The 27971-nt window shown below is 42.4% G+C and overlaps 1 protein-coding gene across 4 annotated transcripts in view; it reads left to right on the top strand.

Moving 5' to 3' along the window:
* Positions 1–27971, top strand: part of mtor (mechanistic target of rapamycin kinase) — a 366257-nt gene that overhangs the window by 45697 nt on the left and 292589 nt on the right. For 3 of the 4 annotated variants that reach the window (XM_048561203.2, XM_048561201.2, XM_048561204.2), the window contains 6 exons: positions 1249–1372; positions 7620–7803; positions 8296–8424; positions 13354–13598; positions 21316–21531; positions 22683–22888. In XM_048561203.2, the coding sequence (XP_048417160.1) occupies positions 1249–1372; positions 7620–7803; positions 8296–8424; positions 13354–13598; positions 21316–21531; positions 22683–22888 (1104 nt within the window). The remainder of the gene's footprint in view (positions 1–1248; positions 1373–7619; positions 7804–8295; positions 8425–13353; positions 13599–21315; positions 21532–22682; positions 22889–27971) is intronic. The other variant, XM_048561202.2, reaches the window with a different exon arrangement.

A 27971-nucleotide genomic window follows, 5' to 3' on the forward strand; every position in this document is an offset into this window, starting at 1 on the left:
GTCTCCTTGACCTGATGGGATGCATCCTAGGATATTAAAAGAAGTAGCTGCAGAGATGCACTAGTAGTAATCTTCCAAAAATCTTTAGATTCTGAAAATTTTCAAGTGGATTAAAAAACTGGTAATGTAATATCCTTATTCAAAAAGGTAGAGAAGCATAAACAGGTAACTACAGGCCAGTTATGTTAATATCTGCCTTTGGGGCAATGGTACAGTCTATTTTATATTTTTTGTTCAGGATCAGAATGGTTGTTTGTTTCTCGTTATTACTTGGAATGCTTTTAAAAATGCATTTATTCTTCTTTGAACATGGCTTTTTTATTGGAGTTTCTAACAATGATTGAATGAAAAGCTAGGGGTATTGCTAGATGAATTATTTGCAATCATGGGCTGTGTTGTGGTTCGCTTCCCAGATCCAGCAATAATAATAACTGATAGCTAGGGATATTTCTTTTCCTTTATGATAAAACCTGAAATTGTAGTCAAATTTAGAGGTGTTATGATGGTAAACGCTTAAAAAACCCCTGAAAACTCTGGCTGTAATGATGGTGGTGTAGAAAAGATGATAGGTTAAACTGTGGTTTATTACAACGATAATCACTGGCTCAAAATAATTTCATTTGGCTAGAGGATGGGAGCATTGCTAGTGCTCCATTGTATCATTTTAAGAAAAATTGGTTGAACATTGTGAAAATTCTGAAGTGTATATGAGATCAGTCACTAAAGTCAGATACGTTTAATGCTGCTGATTTTGAATCAGTCACTAAAGTCAGGTATGTTTAATGTCACAGATTTTGATGTTTAATGTGTGTCCCTGGGAATTTTGATTCTTTTGCAAACTGCTTTATGCTGACATAAGAGCTCCAAAATATTCAGGCTCACCAATTTACAGTTTACAATTATTTTGGCCTTCCATTTTCCTGGAAAAGCGGCAGTGTTTCCTTTTAATATTATAGAGGTTTGTTAATCTCCCTATTGGTAATTGTTAGATTAGCTGGCAGAGCGTAAACCAATCCCTTTTCTTTATTACATGACATTCCAGGAATTTCACTCTTGTTTGGTGATCACGGTTCTTTTCATTATAGATTGCATTTTTTTTGAATTTTAAAGAAATTTTTATAGTTTGATTATTCAGTAATCATGAGTCAACCTTATGTTTTGCTTTTACCTGACCTTCAGCCTGAAATAAGACAGATTTGAAAATTTGGCCTCTGAATGGTTTTTGAATGTTCTTCAATCTTTGCACAGGTGACTCGTTGGGTCTTGAAGTATCGTAGTAGTAAGAATCCATTGATTCAAATGGCAATCTTAAACCTGATTCCTCGACTTGCTGCTTTCCAGCCCCATTTATTCACAGGTGAGCCAATAAAAGGTACGACGTTTATAGCTATGATTACGTGAGTATTTTACATACAACTCGGCAAAGCTAATAAATACAGAAAAAGTTCCTTAGATATACACATTAAAGCATTTGGCAGAGAAAGATAGCTTTTGTTTTAGTAAGATAAAACATCATGTGCATCAAATGTATACTTGCTGATCTGGCAATAACATAATTCATTTTAACTTTTTGGGAAGGCTTTTAGTGTTGCTATGATTCAGTTCTTGGTTTTTCACTGTCTAAATGGGATAATCTTTTCAGCTTGATTATAATTTTGTCAGAAATCATAACACCAATTTCAAATTGCAGTTCTTTGTCACTTCTAAGGAAGTTAATCTTAGGTGTGTTGATAAATGAAACGTGACAACAGGGAGTTCTCCTATAACATGATAGTTGTGTTTTTGTGTGACCTCGTGCTGTAGAAAATCGCATCGTACCGAAATCGCGTTATATGGAAATTGCTATAGGAAATCCCTATACCTGTAAAGCAGAAAGTTCACATTATCCAAACAGCATCCACTATTCATCAATTGCGTTACAGCCTCTTCATGTTAACAAAACACACATTATAGCAGAACTGCCTGTACTGAGAGGCAAAATAGAATATTAGATTAAGTGAACAAAAACTTGATCAGAAATAGATGTTAGAAAGGATGAGAGATAGATACAGAAGTCTAAAGAGCTTAGTTCCTTTGCAGCTAAAGGTAGGGACTCCATATTGCATAAGAAATGAGGACAGGATTAGGCTGCATTATTCCTTGAGCCCTCTGTAACACTTAGAAAGATGATGGCCAATATTGTCTCCAAGCTGTGTGCATGCGTGACTATGCAACAATTGGGAATGTTGCATGACAGGCCACATGCAGATTGTTGTCCTTTTTAAGATACGTGCATGCTTGGTTGTGCATCATCTTAATAGGACAGGAGATGAACAAACCAACCATGTGTAGCCAGGAGGAACATTCACCATGGCTGATCCTTGACCTGAATTTGATGTTTTATTTCCCCTGCCTGATTTCCATGTCAGTTGTTTCCACACAGACCAAAAATCTTTTGCTCTCTGTCTTACATGCACTAGTAAGCATCCGTAATCATATAGGAAGGAGGATTTCAAAGATTTTTCATCCCGCAAATGAAGCGATTTCTCCTCAGCTCAGTCTGAAATGACCTTTGCCAGAGATTATGGCTTCTGGAACCAGACTCTCCACCTCTGGATAACAACCTTTCAGGACCATGTAGGTTTCAATAGTATAACCGTTGACTATTGTTAACTCTAGAGAGAATAGACTGATTCTATTTAACCTTTCCTCATTGGATAACCCTCTGATTAAACATGTATTTCCTTCATTCAGAGCAGGGATCAAAACTGTATATGGTATTCAAGCTGTCTTCATAAAGCCCTACAAACTTGTCATGATGTGGAGGTGCCAGTGTTGGACTAGGGTGGGCAAAGTCAGAAGTCACACGACACCAGGTTATAGTCTAACAGTTTTATTTGAAATCACAAGCTTTTGGAGCATAGCCCCTTTGTCAGGTGAAATGAGAGAGAAGAGCACACAGAATTTACAGCACAGAGAGAGATCAAAGATTACACGTTGTTGTGAATGGAGTGTCGAATAATATGTCACTGCGGGTGACCAAGTGTGTAAGACAATGTGAGGAAAGTGTCAACAGCTGAATAACAAATGAAGGGATGACCTTGACGCCAATTAAATGAGGCAGAAAGATAATTATAAAAAATTAAAAATAAGGTGGTGCTGGTGACAAACTAAATGACTGGAATAACATGATAAGTATAAGAGTTGCGTGCTGGGGGTCTAACCAAAGTAACAAGAAATCCAAAACTACACAAACTAATTAAGGTAGAGAGATCATAACAATTTATCAAAGTGATAATGTCAAAACGGGACAGTAAGGAAGATTTTATGGATGCAGAACAGTGTGGTGGGGTCACGTGTAGCACTACACAAACCCAAGACCATTATTGAGGCTGTAATTGTGAGAACTGAACTTGGCTATCAGCTTCTGCTCAGTGATTCTGTGTTGTTTTGTATCTTGAAGTCTGCCTTGGAGAATGCTTACCTGAAGATTTGGAGGCTGAATGTCTTTGACAGCTGAAGTGTTCCCTGACTGAGAGGAAACATTCCTGACTGGTGATTGTTACATTGTGTTTGTTCATCCATTGTTGTAGTGTGTGCATGGTCTCACCAATACAGCATGCCTTGGGGCATCCTTGCTGCAGCATATATGAAAGACAACATTGGCCAAGCTACACGAATATCCGCTGTGTACGTGGTGGGTGGTGTTCCCATGTGTGATGTTAGTATCCATGTTGATGGCCTGACATGTCTTGCAGAAGTTGCCGTGGCAGGCTGTGTGGTCAATGTTGCCCTGAAGGCTGAGTAGTTTGCTGTGAACAGTGGTCTGTTTAAGGTTTGGCTGTTGATTGAAGGCGAGAAGTGGAGGTGTGGGGATGACCTGGGCAAGATGCTCATAGTCATTGATGACGTTGAAGGCTGTGAAGAACAAGGCATAGTTTCTCCGCTCTGAGCAAGTACTGGATGATGAAGGGTATTCTATCGGTCCTAGCCGGTGTCTGTCTTCTGAGGAAGTTGTTGCAGAGTTTCGCTGTGGTACATGGAAACTGGTAGTTGATGAGTTGATCTCATTATTATGAGAGCATTCTTCAAAATCTTTAGATGTCAGTCACGTTCCTCCTCATTTAGGCAGATCCTGTGCTGTGCAGGCTTCTTTAATATGTTTAGAGCTGAAACTAGCGTGCAGCATAGTATGGTTTTCCGTGGGCTTGTCGTAGAGTGAGGTATTGAGGTATCCACATCTTTGACGGAGATGCGTGTGTCCAAGAATGAAACTGATTCTGAAGAGTAATCCATTGTCGTTCTGATGGTGGGATGAAACTTGTTGATACTGCTATGAGTTTGTTTCAGTGATTCCTCACCATGAGTTCAAAGAAAGAAAATGTTGTAAATGTATCTGGTGTAAAGCATTGGTCAGAGGGTCTGCGCAGCAAAGCGGTCCTGCTCGAACTTGTGCATGAAAATGTTGCATGTTGGAGTGCAAATTTGGCCCCCATGGCTGTATATAGGTGCGACCATGTGGGCGCTATGACAACAGATGAATAGACACTGTGCAACAATCGCCAGACAGGAATGTTCCTTCCCAGTTGGGAAACACTTCAGTGGTCAACAACGCAGAATCACTGATAAGAAACTGATAGCCAAGTTCCACACCCATGATGATGGCCTCAATGATGATCTTGGGTTCATGTTATGCTACATGTGACTCCACCACACTGTTCTGTACTTGTAAAACCTTCCTTTCTGTCCTGTTTTGGCACCATTACTTTGATAAATTGTTATGACCTCTCTACCTTAATTAGATTGTTCAGTTTTGGATCACTTATTATTTCAGTTAGACCCTAGTCATGCCCTATACCTATCATATTATTCCAGTCGTAGTAGGAACTGCAGATGCTGGAGAATCTGAGATAACAAGGTGTAGAGCTGGATGAACACAGCAGGCCAAGCAACATCAGAGGAGCAGGAAAGCTGACGTTTCGGGCCTAGACCCTTAATTATCACTGAATGTTGGATGGTCATCTCTGTACTACATCAGACAGCTCCTGTGATGCTGCTTGGCCTGCTGTGTTCATCCAGCTCCACATCTTGTTATCTCATGTAACTCTAGTCATTTAGTTTGTCTCCAGCACCACCTTATTTTTAATTTTTTGTAATTATCTCTCTGCGTCATTTAATTGGATTATAGGCCATCTCTTCGCTTGTTATTCAGCTGTTGACATTTTACTCACACTGTCTAACACTCTTGGTCACCTCCAGAGGCTTATTATTCAACACTCCACTCACATCAGATGTATGATCTTTTGAGTTCTTTGCCTATAAATTCTGTGGCTGTGTGCTTTTCTCTCTCACTTCACCTGACGAAGGGGCTGCGCTTCGAAAACCTGTAATTTCAAATAAACCTGTTGGACTATAACCTGGTGTCGTGTGACTTCTGACCTTTTGCAAACTTGCATCAAGTCTTCATTAATGTTCTGCTCCAATCTTCACACAATTAAGGCCTTTTCAAGTTTTCCGTTGCATCTGCATTTAACTTTGTGTTTGTTACACAAAGATTCCCAAATCTCTCGAACCACCAACATTTGATAGTCTTTTGACATTTAAAAAGAAACTTGGTTTTTCTACTATTCTGTCAAAAAGAATAGTCTCACTATTCCCTGTATTCTGTACCAACTGTCATCTTGATCTCTTCTCAACTAGTTATTTTCCTTTACTATGAACTTGCAACTTATTTTCCCACTAGGTCTGTACCCTTGGTTAACTTTGGTCACTTTGTCTGAATTAGTAATATAGATTGTAAATAACTAGAGCCCCTGCATCAAATCTTCCAGCTCCTGGCTAGTAACAGTCCACCATCCTGATGATGATCCATTTTTCTCGGTATCTTTTCACTATTCAATAAGTTACATCCAAATTCATGAGTTCTTTTCCTGAGCAGTGTTTCATATGATACCATCTTGAATGTCTTTTAAAAATTCAAATATTACATAAATGTGTTGTCTTTCATCTATTTTGCTGGAGGATAACCAGAGGGTACACATGTGAAATAATTGGTGGTGGAGATTTGTGGGTGGAGGAGTGAATGCTGGAGGCATTAGTGGACTCTTTGTCACTCACCCATTCACAAACTAAATGGCTTGGGTGACTGGGTGTAGTATTTGGAGAGGTAGTTGGGTGGTCTTGGTAACTGGCTGGAGTTGGGTTTGATGGGTATGCTGACGGTGGACGGTGAGTGAAATTGAAAATTATTGTCAGCATGCCTGAAGACATACGAGGAGGAACATTCATCTTTCTTGAGCCAAGAAGTGTGACTGAGTTTAATTGTTACTGAATGTGGGATAGCCATCTCTATACTACGGCAGATAGCGTACAAAGTGGTATGCAAGAATCAATACTTCAGCACCGTCTTCGATTTGAATTCAAACAAACCAGTTTGGAGTGGCCAGTCAGAGTTCTTGCTTGTTTCAAAATCAGAAAGTGCTGGAGAAACTTAGAAGGTCTGGCAGCACCTGTTAAGAGAAAAATAGCATTAGTGCTTCGAGTCCAGTGACCTTTCATCAGAGCTGAAAATAGCTGGCAAGTATGGTATTTGTGCTGATGATGGGTGCAAAGGAGTGAATAGGTACATGGAAGTGGGATGCAGAAAGAGAGAAAAGGGAATAGGCAAACAAAGGGATTGCGAGCAATAAGCTTAGAGAGAGATAAATGCAAGGTAGAGTTCTAATGAGAAGTGGAAAATGGTTTACATTGGGTTAGCTGTGTTGGGAGCAACCCATACAAAACAGGAGCTAGGAATGTAGGCATTTACCGGTAAGCTATGCAATCTAGACTGTGTATGCACTGCTCACGATGCGGTCTCCTTTACACAAAAGAGGCAAAACACAAATTGGATGAACACTTACACTTTGTCTGTAAAAATGACCCTACGCTTATAGCTGGCTGCACTTCAATGTGCATCCATGTTCCCAATGCCTACTTTTCTGTTTCAGGCTGCAGCAGTGTTCCAGGGAGGCTCAACACAAGTTGGACAAATAACACGTCACCTTCCACCTGGTACTTTACAGCCTTCACAACGGAACATTAAGTTTAACAGTTTTAGAATGTGAATAGCCTCCTCTATGTTCGTTACACTTGCCCCACACCCCTAGGTACTGCCTTGTATGGATTGCCCACAGTGCTTTTTCAACGATTTATGCTTTCTGGAGCACCCTACCGAGCAGCTATCATGCTGTGTCAGCTTAGCATCTGCAATCTCTTTGTTTGCTTATCCCTTTTTTCCCTCTCTAGTGAAGATAGTAGGGGGAGGGTGGGGGGAGATGGAAAAAGAAAATTCACACGAAGCATGATGTAACTGATCACATGACTTAGATTGGTGAGAGATGACATGTCCAGAATGCATGTGACATGGGAGGTCTTAAACACTACACTGAAGACCTGTATTTAATATGAAGAGCCAAACTTAAAATAAACAGAAAGCAGCCACAGTATTTGTGCAGACAACTAACCTAACATACTCAAGACAAACACCTCCATGTGTTGGCCACATAAAACAATAAGGCACGGTGGTTTATTGTGAGATGGATTATTTTCCTTGTAGTACATTGAATTGTTGCCATTTATGCATTCTTCACTTAACACAGAGCAACACCTACTTGACTCTGTGAATCATCTACTTGGATGCCTTAAGAAAGAAAAGGAACGTGCTGCTGCATTCCAGGCACTGGGTCTACTGGTGGTCGCTGTAAGAGTGGAAATTAATCCATATCTGCAGAGGATCCTGGAAATTTTAAAAGGAGCTCTCCCACCGAAGGACTTTGCACACAAGTATGATTAGACAAAGTAGTTGTGTCAACATACCTTGAACGTTATAATTAGCTATATAACAGAACTGCAGAATTTGTCGTCTTTTTGGATTAAAATTATAGATCTTCTAACTGAGAAATGAATAGCATCTATGAAAAGTCCAAAGCCCACAAATGGCCTGCCTTTTATTTTGTGTAACCCGTGTGAATAAGTTCCTTTGACAGCGTAATGATCATTTCACGAAGTCATATTTTCCAAATGATTATTTTAATGTTTATTATGTTAAGGAAACTGGTTGTAAATGGAAATAGGAAACTGAAAATCAGTTTTTCAACAACATAAATATATAAACTTATTGAAAACTTAAGATTTGGACTTGGACTCCTAATTGGCCATTTCCGGCAATTATTTGAAGATTTATTTATCTCTATCTGCTTTGTTTTAAATGATTAATTATGATAAATGGTTATAAAACGATTTTTAAATAAAACACATTAATTTTGTGTTTCCTAGGAGGCAAAAGGCTGTTCAGGTGGATGCAACAGTGTTTACTTGTATCTGTATGATCGCTAGAGCCATAGGGCCAGCGATCCAGCAAGATATTAAAGAACTATTAGAGCAGATGCTTGCTGTTGGACTCAGGTAATAAGTGTTTCATTAATATTGCCATTTTAAGTGTTTTTAACATGAATTGAATTTACAATTACCAAATTTTTCAATGTTGAATTTTGTTTATGAAAACACAATTGAGTTTTACCAGGAGGAGGCACTTGGACTATCACATCTGTTCTGCCATTCGATTAGACCACAGCTGATCTGATACTCCTCAACTCCACTTTCTTGCCATATCCTAATAACTGCTGTCCATTTCAATGATTAGAAGTCTCAGCCTTGACAGCCCTCAGAATGAAAGAATTCTACGAATTCACCACCCTCCAGGAAGAAATTCCTTAATTCTGTCATAGCTGATAAAGCTCCTTATTATGGGACTATGCACTGTGGTCTGAGACTGTCCCACAAGGGAACCAACTTTTCCACATCTACAGTATAACATACCCTAAGAATCTCATATGCTTCAATAAGGTCACCTCTCATCTGCTAACTCCAATGTGTATTTCCTTCCAATAAACATGAAATTAACATTGGCTCAGATGTTTTGATCAGGATCAGAATTCCTGTTCTGAACCTTACCAGAAATTGGGTAACTTTTTAAAAAATTTCGTAGACAGTTGTTCTCCATAAGCCCCAAAAAGCTTTCTCACGCAGTCTTAGAAAATTCAACTCATTACTTATGCACCATGTGTCTGTAGAGTCACTGCTATTTTATTCTGTCATTTGTCAGATGTACTGGAACTTCCTAGAATTCCTGGCTTTATCTTTAAAGCTCAGCCATTCACCCAGTCAGGCACTAGTTGTCTGAAGATGCAGTGTTTTATTCCTGTCAGTTGCCCCAGACATATTTGACAGAAAGACATTGGCATCTCCTCCTTTCTCGATGGCTCTTGGAGGTCTTGGTTGCCAAGGGTTGTGTGTGGTTGCTGCCATTGTGTGCCCTGAGGCACATGTGACTGGTATCCAAGGTGGCAAATTTACTTACTAGAATTCTTTGAAGACATACCAAGCAGGATAGATAAGGGGGAAGCAATGATATGTTTAAAAAAAAATCATAGGATGTGGGCATTGCTGGCTGGCCAGTATTTATTGCTTGTCTGTCATTGTCTTGAGAAGGTGGTGGTGAGCTGCAGCCTTAAATGTTGCAGTCCACCCAATGTGGGTTAATCCACAATGCCATTAGGGAGGGAGTTCCAGGATTTTGACCCAGTGACAGCGAAGGAACAGTGATATATTTTCATGTCAGGATGGTGAGTGGCTTGGAGGAGAAGCAGGTGGTGGTATTCCCATGTATCTGCTGCCCTCGTCCTTGTGGATACATGTGGTTGTGGGTTTGGAAGATGCTGTCAGAGGATCTTTGGTAAATTTCTGCAGTGCATTTTGTGGATAGCACATGCAGCTGCTCCTGAGTGTCAGTGGTAGAGGGAGTGAATGTTTGTGGAATGGTGCCAGTCAAAAGGGCTATTTTGTCCTGGATGATGTCAAACTTCTTGCGTGTTGTTGGAGCAGCAACCCATCCAGGCCAGTGGGGCGTATTCCATCATAATCCTGACTTGTGGTTGTAGATGACGGACGGGTTTTGGGGAATCAGAGGAGGTGAATTACTCATCTTAGCCTGTTCTTGTCTCCACTTTGTTTACGTTGTGTGTCCAGCTGAGATTCTGGCCAATGGGAATCCCAAGGATGTTGGTAGTGGGGAATTCAGTGATGGTATAACTACTGAATGCAAAGGGGCTGTGGCTATGGAGTGTCTCCTGTTGGTAATGATCATATCATGTGTGGCACGAATGTTACTTGTCACTTGTCAGCTCATGCTTGGATATTGTCCAGATGTTTGAACATGATTATTTCAGTATCTGAGAAGTCGCGATTGTTGCTGAGAATTATGCAATCATCTGCGAACATCCCAGTTTCTGACCTTATGATGTAGCAGCTGAGATGTTGAGCTTAAAACATTAAGGAACTCCTATGGCGGTGTCCTGGACCATCTTCCTATGTGACTCCAATCAGCGGAGATTTTGTCCCCAATAACCCATTGATTACAATTTTGCTCGTGCTCTTTGATGACACATTTGGTCAAATGCAGCCTTGATGTGAAGGGCTGTCAGTCTCACCTCACCTATGGAATTCAGCTCTTTTTTCCTTATTTGAACCAAGACTGTGATGAGATCAGGAGCTGAGTTGCCCTGATGGAACCCAAACTGGGTGTCACTGAGCAGGTTATTGCTAAGCATGTGCTGCTTGATTAGCACTGTTGCTGATGTCTTCCATCACTTTACTGATGATCAAAAGTAGACTGATGGGGCAGTAATTGGCTGGTTTGGATTTGTCATTTTTTTTAATGAACTTGACATACCTGGACAGTTTTCCACATTGTTGGGTAGATGCTAGTGTTACAACTGTACTCATAGAGCCTAGCTAGTGAAGCGGCAAGTTCTGGAACACAAGTTATTGGTACGGTTGCTGGATGGTTGCCACGGCTATTTCCTATTTTTTTTTCTCAGAGGATGGTAGATTGGCTCCAAATCAATGTGTTTGTTGATGGAGTTCCGGTTGGAATGCCATGCTTCTAGGAATTCTTGTGCGTGTCTCTGTTTGACTTGTCCTAGGATGTGTTGTCCCAATCAATTGATTATTAATGCTGCTGCTGAGGCACTTTTGATGATGGACATTGAAATTTCCCACTGGGAATACATTTTGTGCCTTTGCCACCGTTAGTGCTTCTTCTAAGTGTTGCACAATATGGATGAGTTCTGATTCACCAGTGGAGGGAGGACAGTATGTGATAACTAGCAGGAGGTTCCTTACCCATGTTAACCTCAAGTCGTGAGATTGGGTACAGAGTCAACATTGAGGATTCCCCCTGTATATCACTGTGCTGCCACCTCTGCTGTGTCTGTCCTGCTGCTGGGACAAGACATATCCAGGGATGGTGATGGTGGTGTCTGTGACATTGTTTGTAAGGTATGGATCTGTGAGTATGACAGTGCCAGGCTGTTGCTTTACTAGTTTGTGAGACAGCGCTTCCAATATTGGCACTAGTCCCCAAATGTTATTGAGGAGGATTTTGCAGGGTCGATTGGGCTATTTCTGTCATTGTCTTTTCCTTTGCTGAAGTCGATGCCAGGTGGTCCATCTTGGTTCCCTTTCTTTGAGCCTTTGTAGCGATTGGTACAACTGAGTGGCTTGCTAGGCCATTTCAGAAGGCCGCTGAAAATCAGCCACATTTGCTGTGGGTCTGGAGTCACATTTATGCCAGACCAAGTGAAGATAGCAGACTTCTTTCCTGAAATGACATTAGTGAAGCAGGTGGGGTTTTTTTGACAATCGACAATGGTTTTATGGTTAATAATAAATTTTTAATTCCAGATTTTTAAAAATTGAATTCAAATTTCACCATCAGCTGTGTCGGGATTCAAACCTGGGTCCCCAGACTATTAGCTGAATTTCTGGATTAATAGCCTAGTGATAACACTACTAATGGCCTCCTCAAAATCCAACATATTTAGATTTTCAGAAGGTGTTTGACAAGGGACCACATATTAGACTACTTAATAATTTAAGAGCCCATGACATTGGAGGTTGTATATTAGCATGGTTAGAGGATGGGCTAACTAAAAGCCAGAGTTGGGATATGTGCAACCTGTAACTAGTGATGTGGCCACAGGGATCATTGCTATAGCCACAGTTATTTACAAAATACATTTATGACTTGGAGAGGACAATGAAAGTACTATAGCCAAGTTTGCAGATGACAAAAGTGAGTGGGAAAGTAAGTATGGGAACGACATAGAGTTGCAAAGATATTGATGGGTTAAATAAGTGGGCAAAAACTTGGAAAATGGAATAACACGTGGGGAAATGTGAAATTGTGCACTTTGGCAGGAAAAATAGAGAAGGTGAATGGAATTTCAATGGACAAAGCTTGTGTAAAGCTACAGAACGGAGGGATTTAGGAGTCTTCATGCATGAGTCACAAGCGAACATCCAAGTTCAGTGGGTAATAGGGAAGGAAAATGGAATGTTAGCCATCATTCTAAAGGAAATGAAGTATAAAAGTAGGGAAATTTTGCTAGTCAGACTACAGCTGGAATACTGTGAACAGTTTTGGTCCCCCTGTCTAAGGAAAGATGAGCTGACATTAGAGGTAGTTCAGAGAGTGTTCCCTATGTTGATACCCAGTGTGGAGGGGCTCTCTTAGGAGAGGCTATGGAGGTTGAACCAGTATTCATTGGCGTTTAGAAGAATGTGAAACAGCTTTATCACGATATACAGGGTTCTTAGGGACTTGACTGGGTAGATGCAAAAAGGTTGCTTACGCTTGTGGGAAAGTTTAGGATCAGAGGGCATAATATCAGAGTAAGGGTCATACTTTCAGGACAGAGATGAGGAAGTTCACCCTTTCAGAGGGTGGTAAATTAGTGAATTCAGAATAAAACTATTTAATGTACCAGAGATGATGGAATGCATTTTTGTGTACCTGATGGTTAGCAATTTCTTTTAGAATTTAAAAATGTGCTATGAACATTTTTGAGCAAGTTGAGAGAGATAATGGGAACTGCAGATGCTGGAGAATCCGAGATAACAAAGTGCGGAGCTGGATGAACACAGCAAGCCAAGCAGCATCTTAGGAGCACAAAAGCTGATGTTTTGGGCCTAGACCCTTCTGCTCCCAAGATGCTGCTCTGTCTGCTGTGTTCATCCAGGTCCACACTTTGTTATCTTAGAGTAATTTGAATCTTGGCCATGAATCCAATGAGAATACTTGCACACTTTGGCATGTTGCTTGATAGCAATGGCATTAATGAAAGGAATCAAGACGAGTCTTTATTATTTGCATATTTCATTATATATAAATTTGAATGCTAACTTCAAGTTGTGCTGATCTTTTGGCGAATTAGTTTATTCACTTGCAATGGTGGTACTAATTACTCATGTATTGATGTTTCTGCTTTAAAGCCCTGCCCTGACTGCTGTGCTACATGATCTAAGTCGACAAATACCGCAACTGAAGAAGGATATCCAGGATGGCTTACTGAAAATGTTGTCACTGGTATTGATGCATAAACCTCTTCGACATCCAGGCATGCCCAAAAGCCTAGCCCATCAGCTTGCACCCCCTAGTTTGACTAATATTCCTGAAGCAAGTGATGTTGGATGCATAACTCTTGCTCTCCGCACCTTGGGCAACTTTGAATTTGAAGGTAAAATGTGGCTCTGTGTCATCACCTGAAATGATTTTAGATATTGAGAGATCACAGAACAGAATTTCAAAACATTAATCAGATCGTATTTCAAAGTATTAAAATGGAAACTAGTCTGATCAGGCAGCACCTGTGATGAGAGAAACAATTAAACGTTTGGGGTCAGAACTGGAAAAAGTTAAAGATGCTACTGGTTTCAAGCAAGTGCATAGGTAAGAGAAGAAAGGAATGAATAAAACAATTCATCTGCAATAGGTTGGGAGGCAGGAGTCATTAAATTACAAAAATTATGATGCAATGGGGGTGTGGTACCAGGACAAAGAAACTAACTATTGAAAAAAAGTGGAAGCAGTGGTTATAATTTGAAGTTGTAAAGCTCAATGAGTTCACGTGACTGTGAAGTGCCTAATCAAAACATTTTGCTTTTTCTTAATGTTCTGTTGTTTGTTTAGAATAATATGAGGACTGGGAGTTTAAAATCAAATTGACTATGACCAGAAAGTCAGAGTTATACTCGGCGAGAGAAAGCAGGTGTTCTGCAAAGTAGTCAACTAATCTCCGTTGAATCTCCTCAAAGTAGACCTCATTATGATCAGCAAATATTGTAGCTTTTGAGCACTTTAGTTGTAAAGCCAGATGTTCCAAATGCGTAGAGTCAGAGTCGTACAACACGGAGAGGCTCAAACTGACCCATACCGACCAAAATGTCCATTTAGCTAAACCCATTTCCTTGCACTTGATCCATATCCTTCTAAACTTTTCCTGCCCGTATATTTGTCCACATGCCTTTTAGATGTTAATGTACCTGCTTCAATCGCTCCCACTGGCAGTTTATTCCATATGCATACCACTCTCTGTGTAAAACAAAGTTGCCCGTCAGGTTCCCTTGTATTCTTTCATCTTTTTCTGATGCCCTCCAGTCCTTGATTCCTTAACTCTGAGAAGTTGGCTGAGTGCATTCACCCTATACATGCCACTCATGAACAATTCTACAAGATCCCCCCCTCAGTCTCCTATGCTCTAAAGCAAAAGACCCTAGCTTATCCAACGTCTCCCTATAACTCAGTCCCTTGAGTCCTGACAACTTCTTTGTAAATTTCTTCTGCTCTCTTTCCAATTTAATAACATCCTTCTTATAGAAGGATGACGAAAACTGAACACAGTTCTCCAAATGTGGCTTTACCTACGTCCTGTACAACTGCACCATGACTTCCCAACTTCTGTACTCAATGCCATGACTGATGAAGGCCAGTGTGACAAAAGCCTTCTTCACTGCCCTGTTTGACTTTGCAAAGTGCAACAGCTTACACTTGTCTATATTACACTCCATTTGCCATTTCTCAGCCTATTTCCCGAAGCTGATCAAGACACTGCTGCAATTCTGATAACCTTCCTCTCTGTCCACGATACCACCTATTTTAGTGTCATCTGCAACTTCCTAATCATGCCTTGTACATTCTCATCCAAATCATTGATATAGATAACAAAAAGCAATGGGCCCAGCACTGACCCCTGAGGCACACCACTACTCACAGGCCTCCAGTCTGACAAGCATCCTTCCACTATTACTCTCTGCTTCCTACCAGAAAGCTAATTGTGTATCCAATTTACCAAAGGCCTTACTGAAATCCAGATAGCCTACATCTACCTCCCTGCCCTCATCAACAAGGTCACTTCATCAAAGAACTGTAACAAATTTGTGATGCATGATCTCCCACACACAAAGCCATGCTGACTGCTCCGAATCGAACCCGGTCCTACTAAATGCATGTATATCTTATCGCTCAGAATCTTCTCAAGTAACTTGTCTACCACAGATGTTAACCTTACTGGTCTATAATTCCCAGGTTTTTCTTTGCAGCCCTCCCTTGAATAAGGGCACAACATTCACTTCCCTCCAGTCTTCCAGGACCTCACCAGTGGCTAACGCTAATGCAAATGTATCAGCCAGGGCTCCTGAAATTTCTTCTCTAGCCTTTTGTATGGTTCTTGGATATATCTAATCAGGGCCAGGAGATTTATCCACCTTCATACATTCTGATACTTCCAAAGTCTCCTCTGCTGTGTTATGGACTGCCCCCAAGGTATCACCACTAACTTCTCCAACTTCTCAAGTCATCATGTCTTTCTCCACAGTAAACACAGAGGAGAAATATTCATTGAGGACCTTGCCCATCTCCTGCAGTTCTACACATACGTGTCCATTTTGGTCCTTGATGGCTCCTATTCTTCTTAGTTATTCTTTTCCATTTAATATACTTAAAGAATTTCTTTGGATTCTCTCTAATCTTCTTCGCCAAAGCTATCTCGTCTCCCCTTTTCGCCCTCCTGATTTCCTTCTTCAGTAAACTCCTGTATCCTCTATATATGTCCAAAGATTTCCTTGATCCCAGCTGCCTGTTCCTGAGCCGTGCCTCCTTTTTATTTCTTGTCAAAGCCTCTATCTCTTGTCATCCAGGGTTCCCTACTCCTCCCAATTTTGCCCTTCATCCTCACAGTAACATATAGACCATGAACTTGAGCTGTCACACTTTTAAAGGCCTCCTCTGCCTGTAAACAAACTACTCCATCAATCCCTGCAAGCTCCTGTCTAATTCCAACAAAAATTGCCTTGCCCCAGTTTAGAACTTGAACCTGTGGACCAGTTTTGTCCTTCTCCATAAATATTTTAAACTTTTAGAGTTATGGTCACTGGTCCCATTAGTGCTCCCCCACTGTCACCTCAGCCCCTGTCCTGCCCAATTCTCCAAGAGTAAGTCAAGCTTTGCTCCTTCGTGAGTATGACCCTTTCCTGAAACTTGCCTGAACACATTTAACAAATTCCACCCCATCTAAGCCTTTATGGCAGTCCCAGTCTATGTTAGGAAAATGAAAACTCCCCCACTATGACAGCCCAATTTCTCCTGCAAGCCCCTGCAGGTTTCCTTGCACATTAGTTCTCTAATTCCTATTGACTATTTGGAGGCCTATAGTACAATCCCAAGAATGTCACCATCCCCTTCTTACTACTTAGCTCCAGGCACAAAGCCTGATTGGATGATCCCTCAGTTATTTCATCTCTGACTACTGTTGTGATGCCCCTCTTAATCAAAAATGTAACTCCCCGTCCCCTCTTTCCTCCATGTATGTCCCACCTAAATCACCTGTACCTTGGCATATTAAGCTGTCAATCCTGTCCTTCCCTTAGCCATGTTTCTGTGATAGCTATAATATCCCAGCCTCATGTACCTCATACACCCTGAGTTCATCAGCCTTACCTATCAGTCCTCTTATGTGGAAATAGATACAATTAAATCCAACAGGTATTCCTTGCTCCCTGACCTGCCTCAGCCTGACCTGTCTCTTCAACTTTCTATTTCTGATTATTGTATCTCCTTCCAGCTTTGCACTTACCTCCCTGCTGTTGAGGATCCCACTCCCCTGTCAATCTAGTTTAAACCCTCCCTTGCAGCACTAGCAAATCTGCCCACCAGGATATTGGCCCCTCCAGTTCAGATGCAACCCGTTCCTTTTGAACAGGTCACCTCTGCCCCAGAAAAGATCCCAATGATCCAGGAATTTGAATCCCTGACCCTTGCACTAATTCTTTAGCCACACATTCATCTGCCATATCCTTTTGTTCTTATCCTCGCTAGCACGCGGCACTGGTTGTAATCTGGAGATTACCGTCGTTGAGGTCCTGGTTTTTAATGTTTTCGCTAGCCCTCTATAATCACTATGCAGGGCCTCCATCCCTATTTCTGCCTTTGTCATTTGTGCCAACGTGCACAATGACTTCAGGCTGCTCTCCCTTAAAAATGTTCTGCAGCCACTCCGAGACATCCTGCACCCTGGTAGCTGGGAAGCAACACACCATTCTGGATTCCTGTCTGCGGCCATAGAATCTCCTGTCTGTCCCCTAACTATCGAATCGCCTACCACTAAAATCCTGTTCACCTTTACCCTTTCCTGCTGTGCCCCAGAGCCAGTCATAGTGCCACCGACCCGACTAATGCTGCTTTCCCTTGAACGGTCATTCCCCCCAACAGTATCTAAAATGGAATAGAACATAGAACATTACAGCACAGTACAGGCCCTTCGGCCCTTGATGTTGTGCTGACCTGTCATATCGATCTCAAGCCCATCTAACCTACACTATTCAATGTACGTCCATATGCTCATCCAATGACGACTTAAATGTACCTAAAGTTGGCGAATCTACTACCATTGCAGGCAAAGCGTTCCATTCCCTTACTCCTCTCTGAGTAAAGAAACTACCGCTGACATCTGTCCTATATCTTTCACCCCTCAATTTAGAGCTATGCCCCCTCGTGCTCGCCTTCACCATCCTAGGAAAAAGGCTCTCCCTATCTATCCTATCTAACCCTCTGATTATTTTGTATGTTTCAATTAAGTCACCTCTCAACCTTCTTCTAACGAAAACAGCCTCAAGTCCCTCAGCCTTTCCTCGTAAGACCTTCCCTCCATACCAGGCAACATCCTAGTAAATCTCCTCTGCACCCTTTCCAAAGCTTCCACATCCTTCTTATAATGCGGTGACCAGAACTGTACGCAATACTCCGAGTGCGGCCGCACCAGAGGTTTGTACAGCTGCAGCATAACCTGGAATACTTGTTTTTGAGGGGAATGGCTACAGGGGATTCCTGCACTCTCTGCAATAACAAGGTGTAGTAGAGTTAGATGAGCACAGCAGGCCAATTAGCATCAGAGGAGCAGGAAAGGTGACATTTCTGGCCTAGACCCCTGCTCCTCTGCTTGACCTGCTGTGTTCATCCAGCTCTACACCTTGTTATCTCAGATTCTGCAGCATCAGCAGTTCCTTCTATCTCTCAAACAATTTTAACCCCACTGCGAAGCCTTTTCTAAGCATGCCTAACTTGAAGAAGTTAACCTCCTCCCTCCTGAAAGACCTCGGTGGATCTCTCTCCCACTGCAACTCTCTTGTAATCTCTTCGGCCCTGAAACTGCTCGACCACATCCTGAAGCAAACCAGGTACTACAGCCACATTACCTTTCTTAATACATGCCTAGGGAACTTTATCATCCCCAATGGACTGCAGTCCACATTTAGGCCTTCCCAATGTGGCCCCAACCGTGACAATGTCTACATTCAGAACATTGAGATCCTTCAAAAACGTTTCTCCCTGTGACTCCTGAAACATTTCTGAAGAAGGGTCTAGGCCTGTAAAATCAACTTTCCTGGTCCTCTGATACTGCTTGGCCTGCTGTGTTCATCCAGCTCCACACCTTGTTATCTCAGATTCTCCAGCATCTGCAGTTCCTACTATCCCTGCACTCTTTGCCTACTTCCTTTGCCTTTCTTGGTGGTCACTCTGCTATTCTCTGCCTGCACCTTAGGCGTGACCACCTCACTAAAACTCTTAACTCAGCATCTTAGATGATCCATGGGTGACTGCATCCAGCTCCAGCTCCAGCTCTAGCTTCCTACCATCATCTCCTAGGAGCTGCAGCTGAGTGCAGTTCTCACAGGTGTAGTCTCACTGGGAAGCTAGGGAGGAGATGGTGGAGCCTTTGGCCTTGATCTTTGAGTCGTCATTGTCTTGAGGTTTAGTACCAAAGGACTGGGGGATTGCAAATGTTGTGCCCTTGTTCAAGAAAGGCAGTAGAGATGACCCAGTTAATTATAGACCAGTGAGCCTTACATCTGTTGTAGCAAAAGTTTTGGAAAGGATTATAAGAGATAAGATTTATAATCATCTAGCAAGCAACAATTTGATTGGAGATAGTCAACATGGATTTGTCAAGGGCAGGTTGTGTCTCACAAACCTCATTTAGTTTTTTTTGAGAAGGTGACCAAGCATGTGGGTGAGGGTAGGGCAGTTGCCGTGGTGTACATGGACTTCAGTAAAGCCTTTGATAAGGTTCCACATGGTAGGCTATTGGAGAAAATGCGGAGGCATGGGATTGAGGGAGATTTAGCAGTTTGGATTAGAAACTGGCTTTCTGTAAGAAGACAACGAGTGATGGTTGATGGACAATATTCAGCCTGGAGTACAGTTGCTAGTGGTGTGCCACAAGGGTCTGTTTTGGGACCACTGTTATTTGTCATTTTTATAAATGACTTGGACGCAAGCATAGGTGGATGGGTTAGTAAGTTTGCAGATGACACTAAAGTCGTTGGAGTGATGGACAGTGTGGAAGAATGTTGCAGGTTGCAGGGAGACTTGAATAAACTTCAGAATTAGGCTGAAAGGTGGCAAATGGAGTTCAATGCAGATAAATGTGAGGTGATTCACTTTGGGAAGAATAATAGAAAGGCAGAATACTGGGTCAGTGGAAAGATTCTTGGTAGAATGGATGTGCAGAGGGATCTTGGTGTCCGTGTACATAGTTCCCTGAAAGTTGCCACCCAGGTTGATAGTGCTGTTAAGAAGGCAGACAATGTGTTAGGTTTTATTGGTAGAGGGATTGAATTCCAGAGCCGTGATGTCATGCTGCAACTGTACAAAACACTAGTGCGGGCTCACTTGGAATATCGTGTACAGTTCTGGTCGCCCCATTACAGAAAGGATGTGGAAGTATTGGAAAAGGTGCAGAGGAGATTTACGAGGATGTTGCCTGGTCTGGAGCAAAAGTCTTATGAGGAAAAGCTGAGGGACTTGGGTCTGTTCTCACTGGAGAGAATAATGTTAAGAAGGGATTTAATAGAGACATACAAGATGATCAGAGGATTAGGTAGAGTGGACAGTGAGAGTCTTTTTCCTAGGATGATGACGTTGGCTTGTACGAGGGGACATAGCTGCAAATTGAGGGGTGATAGATTTAAGACAGATGTCAGAGGCAGGTTCTTTCTTCAGAGAGTGGTAAGGGTGTGGAGTGCCCTGCCTGCCAATGTAGTTAACTCAGCCACATTAGGGGCATTTAAACAGTCCTTGGATAAGCGTATGGATGATGATGGGGTAGTGTAGGGGATGGGCTTAGATTAGTTCACAGGTCGGTGCAACGTCGAGGGCCGAAGGGCCTATTCTGCACTGTATTGTTCTATGTTCTAGTCATCAGGGTCAATGGAAGTCTCCCTGAGCTCCCACACCCTGCAGGAGGAGCATTCACTGCCCAAACTACCATCTCAAATGCTGTTAGATTAAAGAGGAAAAGTTAAAAGGACTTTACCTGAGTTTACCTGTACTTTTTGCTGAGCTGCTGCTCACCAAAGCCTCCCAAGCCAACGCCTCACTTCTCGCTCTGTTACCACAAATTTTCAATAACGTGTCTCTATCCCCCTTTTTCTTTTGGTTTCAATTTAGATTGTTCAATCAGGCTGTTTGATTACCCAGTTTAATATCCATATTGGTTTGGTATTTTTTATGACCATTTAACCTTAGGTAAAGTTATGTTCTTGACAGATTTTAGGCTTTTATAAAAAAAATACATGTAACAAATACATTTTCACATTGTTACCAAAGGTCAGATCTCTGATTTCTAAGTGGCAGTCGCTGATTGAAGTAAAGCAACACGGCAGCTGAACTAAAGGCCTGTTATTCTTGTAACATTAATTCTTGAAATAGGAATAAATCATTAACTTGCTAATGTCGTAACTAGTTTATATTAAGACTTTTTAAAATGAGTTACCTATATGATTTTATGTTCTCTATTTGTAAATTTTTAGTTAATGCAGCTCTTCCAAAATGCTATCTTATAATAGCAATCAGTTTATGTTCTCACGTGTTGAATCATTTTTGTTTTACATTTAATGCAGGTCACTCACTCACCCAGTTTGTCAGGCACTGTGCGGACCATTTCCTTAACAGTGAGCACAAAGAGATTCGAATGGAAGCAGCTCGAACTTGTTCACGACTGTTAACTCCATCAGTCCATCTCATCAGTGGACATGGGCATGTTGTCAGCCAGACAGCTGTTCAGGTTGTGGCAGATGTACTTAGTAAACTCCTTGTTGTTGGAATTACTGATCCAGGTAATTACTTTTAAAAAAAACTCGTGTGAACTTTACATTCAATAACAGAACATCTTGCGGTTCAGTGAATAAAATGTTGTTGAACTCACATTTCAACTGGAATAATTTAAATAAAATGTTTAGTTCTGATAAACGTAGTTATTTCTTGGACATCTGAATCTCACACCGATCTTGAAACCATGTAATACATTGGATTTTTCTAATGAGTTTATTTGGGCAAGCTAGCAAAATCCTAATTAGTGCAATGAGCGTTTGTTTTAAATAGTGCAGCACTAATAGGTACCAGTGTAATTTTACAGGAGGCTTTCTGATCCTAACAGTGTTTTGATTATAGCTGCAATGTAGAAAGATGCATTTTGCCCATGTGAGCCCAACCATCCACTGTTTTCCTCCATCATGTTTTCAATTATCTCTCAAGTTCCTGCAATATTCTACTTGGAACTGTATTCCACTCTTTGCATAAGGATGCTCCCTATTAACTTTTGTCTTTTGCTAGGTGAACCTATCCCAGAGTTCCTACAAAAAAGATTACATTTGAAGTAAACGTATGGATTTACCTCAGCTGTGTTATTAACAGTTGTTTATAATTTTTGGCACCTGTCAACATGAACCAGGTGTGATAAGAAAGCCAGAGCACATAATGAAACCTTTTGTATTGTTCAGTATATTTTACATTTTAAGAATGAAATAACAATGAAGGAAACTTATCCTCAATTTTGCTATTACAGCCTTCTATTTTTAAACAATAAACTTCTTTTAAGCATGAAACTGCATTTATAACTAACTATGTATAACAAATAAATGATATTACAAGAGATAACAAGCAGTGGAGCTGGATGAACACAGCAGGCCAAGCAGCATCTTAGGAGCAGGAAAGCTCATGTTTCGGGCCTAGACCCTTCATCAGAAATGGAGAAGGGAAAGAAAGTTCTGAAATAAATAGAGAGAGAGGGGGAGGCAGATTTAAGGTGGATAGAGGAAAATATAGGTGGAGAGGAGACAGACAAGTCAAAGAGGCGGGGATGGAGCCAGTAAAAGTGAGTGTAGGTGGGAAGGTAAATCCATGCCAGTTTTGGATCAAGAATATTTTGATGCTTCATTTAATTCCTAATTTAAGGAGAAAAGTCAACTTTTTCCTTTCATTTACTCAGATCCTGATATTCGTTACTGTGTGCTGGCCTCTTTGGATGAACGATTTGATGCTCATTTAGCCCAGGCTGAGAACCTGCAAGCTCTTTTTGTGGCATTGAATGACGAAGTGTTTGAAATTCGAGAGCTTGCCATCTGCACTATCGGCAGACTGAGCAGCATGAATCCTGCATTTGTTATGCCTTTTCTTCGCAAAATGCTGATACAGGTAAGCATTTATTATTATTGTTCGCGAGTACATAGAACATAGAACATTACAGCACAGTACAGGCTCTTCGGCCCTCAATGTTGTGCTGACCTGTCATACCAATCTGAAGCCCATCTAACCTACACTATTCCCTGTACATCCATATGCTTGACCAAAGAAGACACCAAATGGTATGGGCGTATTTATGGACGTTATAGATGCATATAATAAGGGACCACGTTCTTCCTTTATAATCTGGAGTGGAATTTGGACTACCATATAGCTGAAATACCAGAACTGTTTTTGCAACTTGGGGAAAAGAAATGGTACGCATTTTTAACGTAGTGTTACTGTTGGATCACTGAGATTGATACATTATTGTGTCAGTGCCACCAGGACTTTTTGAGTGAATAGAAAGTCCCCTGCTGGATTGGTTGAGTGTAGCTGGTTACAAATCTGTAAGTGCAGAGTAGCCAGACACCTCCAAAACTAGCAAACTAAAATAATCATTTCCTCTTCTCGTGGTGTGAGTGAAAAGGACAAAGAAAGTTTAAAAGAGAATTCTAACAATAAGAGATCTAGGTCCACCAGATTAACCACTGAAATGAATAGCCATTGCTTTAAAGACACCTGTATATTATCATTACTGAAATCAAAAGGAACTGTTGCAGACATTTCCTGCTAGACAGGCAACAGAACTGGCTGTTGATAACAAATTAATTCAGAAAACAAAGCCATTTTTTTCCATCATGCATATAAACCATAGAAATATAGAGGATAGGAGAGCGAAAGGAACACGAGTAGTCATGGTAAAGAAAGAATAGCTGGGAATGCCACAAGATTCCCTCATCAGATCAGAAAGGAAGATGCTGAGGGTGGAGCTGAAAAGAGCTAACTGGAACAGCTTCAGTTGAACTCCTGAAAGTTGGATGGGAAGCCTGTGGGACTTAGTGAGTTTCGTAAGAGTGCGTCTGAAGAACAAACTCACAAGGAACGTACCATGGATCAAAAGGTAACTTTAATATTACCTGGATCTCTGGATTAACAGTCCAGCAATCATAACACCAGGCCGTTGTCTCTGGCAGTTGCGTCACACAAATGTGTTAAAGTGTCATCAACTAGAGAGGGTGGTAAAAAAGAACAAGTATGACAGATGATGTGAGTATTGGAGAATCACCGGGACAGTGTGTGTGAAGTAGGAGCAGAGTTCTCCAATTTAATCTCCACATTTCAACAAACCAAGACTAAAATACTGCAATGGTTAGGTAGTATATTTTGCACTTAAACCTATAGATATACACCTAGACGTATGAAGTTAGCCATGGATGTTGATGTAAGGGAATCAGTGCCAATGCAAGAAAATCTTACTAATTAAGTCCAGACAAACAGCTCATGTAGAAATGAAGATTCATTACTCGTAAGAAAATCAGTTGATTGAACCTTGCCAAGTTAGTTGGCATTCACCAGCGATGTTAGTTCCTACACTGGGTTAACTAGATTAACTACAAAAATAAATGCTGTAACACAAACAGATTCATAGTGAATTCCTCGGTTAGAAGATTGTACTGATAAATTTGGCAGTGCCTTGATCCTTTCTAAAATTGATCAAATGAAGGGATACTGCAAGTAGCATTAATGTCTAAAGGTAAAGATAAATTAGCCTGTGATGTAACCCTTTTGGGGTGATTATGTCAAATTATTTCATTTGAGTCTTAAAAATGCCCCAGCTGCATTCCAAAGATTGATATATCAAGTAATTTAAATCAATTTAATAGCAGAGTGCTTGGAAAACAGTGAAAGGATCAGACAGAGTCAACATGAATTTATGAAAGGGATACCTTGTTTGACAAATCTACTGGAATTCTTAGAGGATGTAACTAATGAAGTTGATGAGGAGCCAGTAGTGAGTGTGGTTTCTTCGGACTTCCAGAAGTTCCACAAAGGAGATTAGAACGTAAAATGAAAACTTATAGGTTAGGGTTAGTGTATTGAGATGGTTGAAAACTTGGCAATAAGGAAACAAAGTAGGAATAATCTAGGTGTAAAGCCGGATGAACACAGCAGGCCAAGCAGCATCAGAGGAGCAGGAAGGCTGACGTTTCGGGCCGAGACCCTTTTTCCGAAATGGGGGAGGGAAAGAGGGTTCTGAAATAAATAGGGAGATGGGGGATTTGGATTGAAGATGGATAGAGGAGAAGGTAGGTGGAAAGGAGACATAGGTCAAAGAGGTGGGTTTGGAGCCAGTAAAGGTGAGTGTAGGTGGGGAGATAGGGAGGAGATAGGTCAGTCCAGGGAGGACGAACAGGTCACGAGGCCGGGTTGAGGTTAGTAGGTAGGAGATGGAGGTGGGGCTCGAGGTGGGAGGAGGGGATAGGTGGGAGGAAGGACAGATTAGGGAGATGGGGATGAGCTGGGCTGGTTTTAGGATGTGGTAGAGGGAGGGGAGATATTGAAGCTTGTGAAGTCCTCATTGATACCATTGGGCTGCAGGGTTCCCAAGTGGAATATGAGTTGCTTTTCCTATAACCTTTGGGTAGCATCGTTGTGGCACTGCAGGAGGCCCAGGATGGGCATGTCTTCTGCGGAATGGGAGGGGGAGTTGAAATAGTTCACGACTGAAAGGTGCAATTGTTTAGTGCTAACCAAGTATAGGTGTTCTGCAAAGAGGTCGCCAGGCCTCTGCTTGGCTTCCCTGAAGTAGAGGAAGCCACAACGGGAATAGCGGATGCAGTTTACCACATTAGCAGATGTGCAGGTGAACATCTGCTTGATGTGGAAAGTCTCCTTGGGGCCTTGGGATGGGGGTGAGAAGGGGAGTTGTAGGGGCAGGTGTAGCACTTCCTGCAGTTGCAGGGAAAAGTACTGGATGTGGTGGGGCTAGTGGGGAGTGTGAAGAGGACAAGGGAGTCACGGAGAGAGTGGTCCCTCCGGAAAGCAGATAAAGGTGGGGAGGGCAAAATGTCTTTGGTGGTTGGATCGGATTGCAGATGGCGGAAGTGTCGGAGGATGATGAGGATCTGGAGGTTGGTGGGGTGGCACATGAGGATGAGGGGGATTCTGTTTTGGCTTTTATTGCGAGGAGGGGGTCCAGCATCTGCAGTTCCTACTATCTCGAGGAATATTGTAGTCTTTTTCTTAGGGCAGGCAGTGACCAGAGGGTTACTGCAAGGACTGGTGCTATTTACAATATGTATTAGTGATTTAGATGAGGGAACTAAATATCTCCAGATTTGGAGATGACACTAAACTAGGTGGGAGAATGCATAGACACTTCAGTGTGAGTTGGGCAAGCTGAATGACTGGGCAAGTATATGGAAAATACAGTTTGATATGATAAATGTGAGGTTATCCACTTCGGGGGCAAAAGCAGGAAGGCAGATTGTCAACTGGCTATAAATTGAAATGAGGGAATGTGCATCGAGACCTGAGTGACTTTGCACACCATTTGTTGCTACTTTTGAAAACAGTCGTGGCCAAAACATGAGATAATGGGAACTGCAGATGCTGGAGAATCCAAGATAATAAAGTGTGAAGCTATATGAACACAGCAGGCCAAGCAGCATCTCGGGAGCACAAAAGCTGACGTTTCGGGCCTAGACCCTTCATCAGAGAGGGGAATGGGGTGAGGGCTCTGGAATAAATATGGAGAGAGCGGGAGGCGGACCGAAGATGGAGAGAAAAGAAGATAGGTGGGGAGGTAGGGAGGGGATAGGTCAGTCCAGGGAAGACAAACAGGTCAAGGAGGTGGGATGAGGTTACTCGGTAGGAAATGAAGGTGCGGCTTGGGTTGGGAGGAAGGGATGGGTGAGAGGAAGAACAGGTTAGGGAGGCAGAGACAGGCTGGGTTGGTTTTGGGATGCAGTGGGGGGAGGGGACGAGCTGGGCTGGTTTTGGGATGCGGTGGAGGAAGGGGCGATTTTGAAGTGGGTGAAGTCCACATTGATACTGTTGGGCTGCAGGGTTCCCAGGCGGAATATGAGTTGCTGTTCCTGCAACCTTTGGGTGGCATCATTGTGGCACTGCAGGAGGCCCATGATGGACATGTCATCTAAGGAATGCGAGGGGGAGTTGAAATGGTTCGTGACTGGGAGGTGCAGTTGTTTATTGCGAACCGAGCGGAGGTGTTCTGCAAAGCGGTCCCCAAGCCTCCGCTTGGTTTCCCCAGTGTAGAGGAAGCCACACCGGGTACAATGGTTACAGTATACCACATTGGCAGATGTGCAGGTGAACCTCTGCTTCATATGGAAAGTCATCTTGGGGCCTGGGATGTAGGTGAGGGAGGAGGTGTAGGGGCAAGTGTACTTCCTGCAGTTGCAGGGGAAGGTGCCGGGTGTGGTGGTGTTGGAGGGCAGTGTGGAGCGAACAAGGGAGTCACGGAGAGAGTGGTCTCTCCGGAAAGCAGTCAAGGGTGGGGATGAAAAAAATGTCTTGGGTGGTGGGGTCGGACTGTAGATGGTGGAAGTGTCAAAGGAAGATGCGTTGTATCCGGAGGTTGGTGGGGTTGTGTGTGAGAACGAGGGGGATCCTCTTTGGGCGGTTGTTGCAGGGGCGGGGTGTGAGGGATGTGTTGCGGGAAATGCGGGAGACGCGGTCAAGGGCGTTCTTGACTACTGTGGGGGGAAAGTTGCGGTCCTTGAAGAACTTGGACATCTGGGATGCGTGGGAGTGGAATGCCTCATCGTGGGAGCAGATGCGGCGGAGGAATTGGGAAGAGGGGATGGAATTTTTGCAGGAGGGTGGGTGGGAGGAGGTGTATTGTAGGTAGCTGTGGGAGTCGGTGGGCTCGAAATGGACATCAGTTACAAGCTGGTTGCCTGAGATGGAGACTGAGAGGTCCAGGAGGGTGAGGTATATGTTGGAAAACCTGAAGTTGGGGTGGAAGATGTTGGTGAAGTGGATGAACTGTTCGAGCTGCTCTGGGGAGCAAGAGGCGGCGCCGATACAGTCATCAATGTAACAGAGGAAGAGGTGGGGTTTGGGGCCTGTGTAGGTGCGGAAGAGGGACTCACCCCCATCCCAGGCCCCAAGATGACTTTCCATGTTAAGCAGAGGTTCACCTGCACATCTGCCAATGTGGTATACTGTATCCATTGTACCTGGTGTG

Source organism: Stegostoma tigrinum, chromosome 28 (assembly GCF_030684315.1).
Source record: "Stegostoma tigrinum isolate sSteTig4 chromosome 28, sSteTig4.hap1, whole genome shotgun sequence".
NCBI classification, from domain to species: domain Eukaryota; kingdom Metazoa; phylum Chordata; class Chondrichthyes; order Orectolobiformes; family Stegostomatidae; genus Stegostoma; species Stegostoma tigrinum.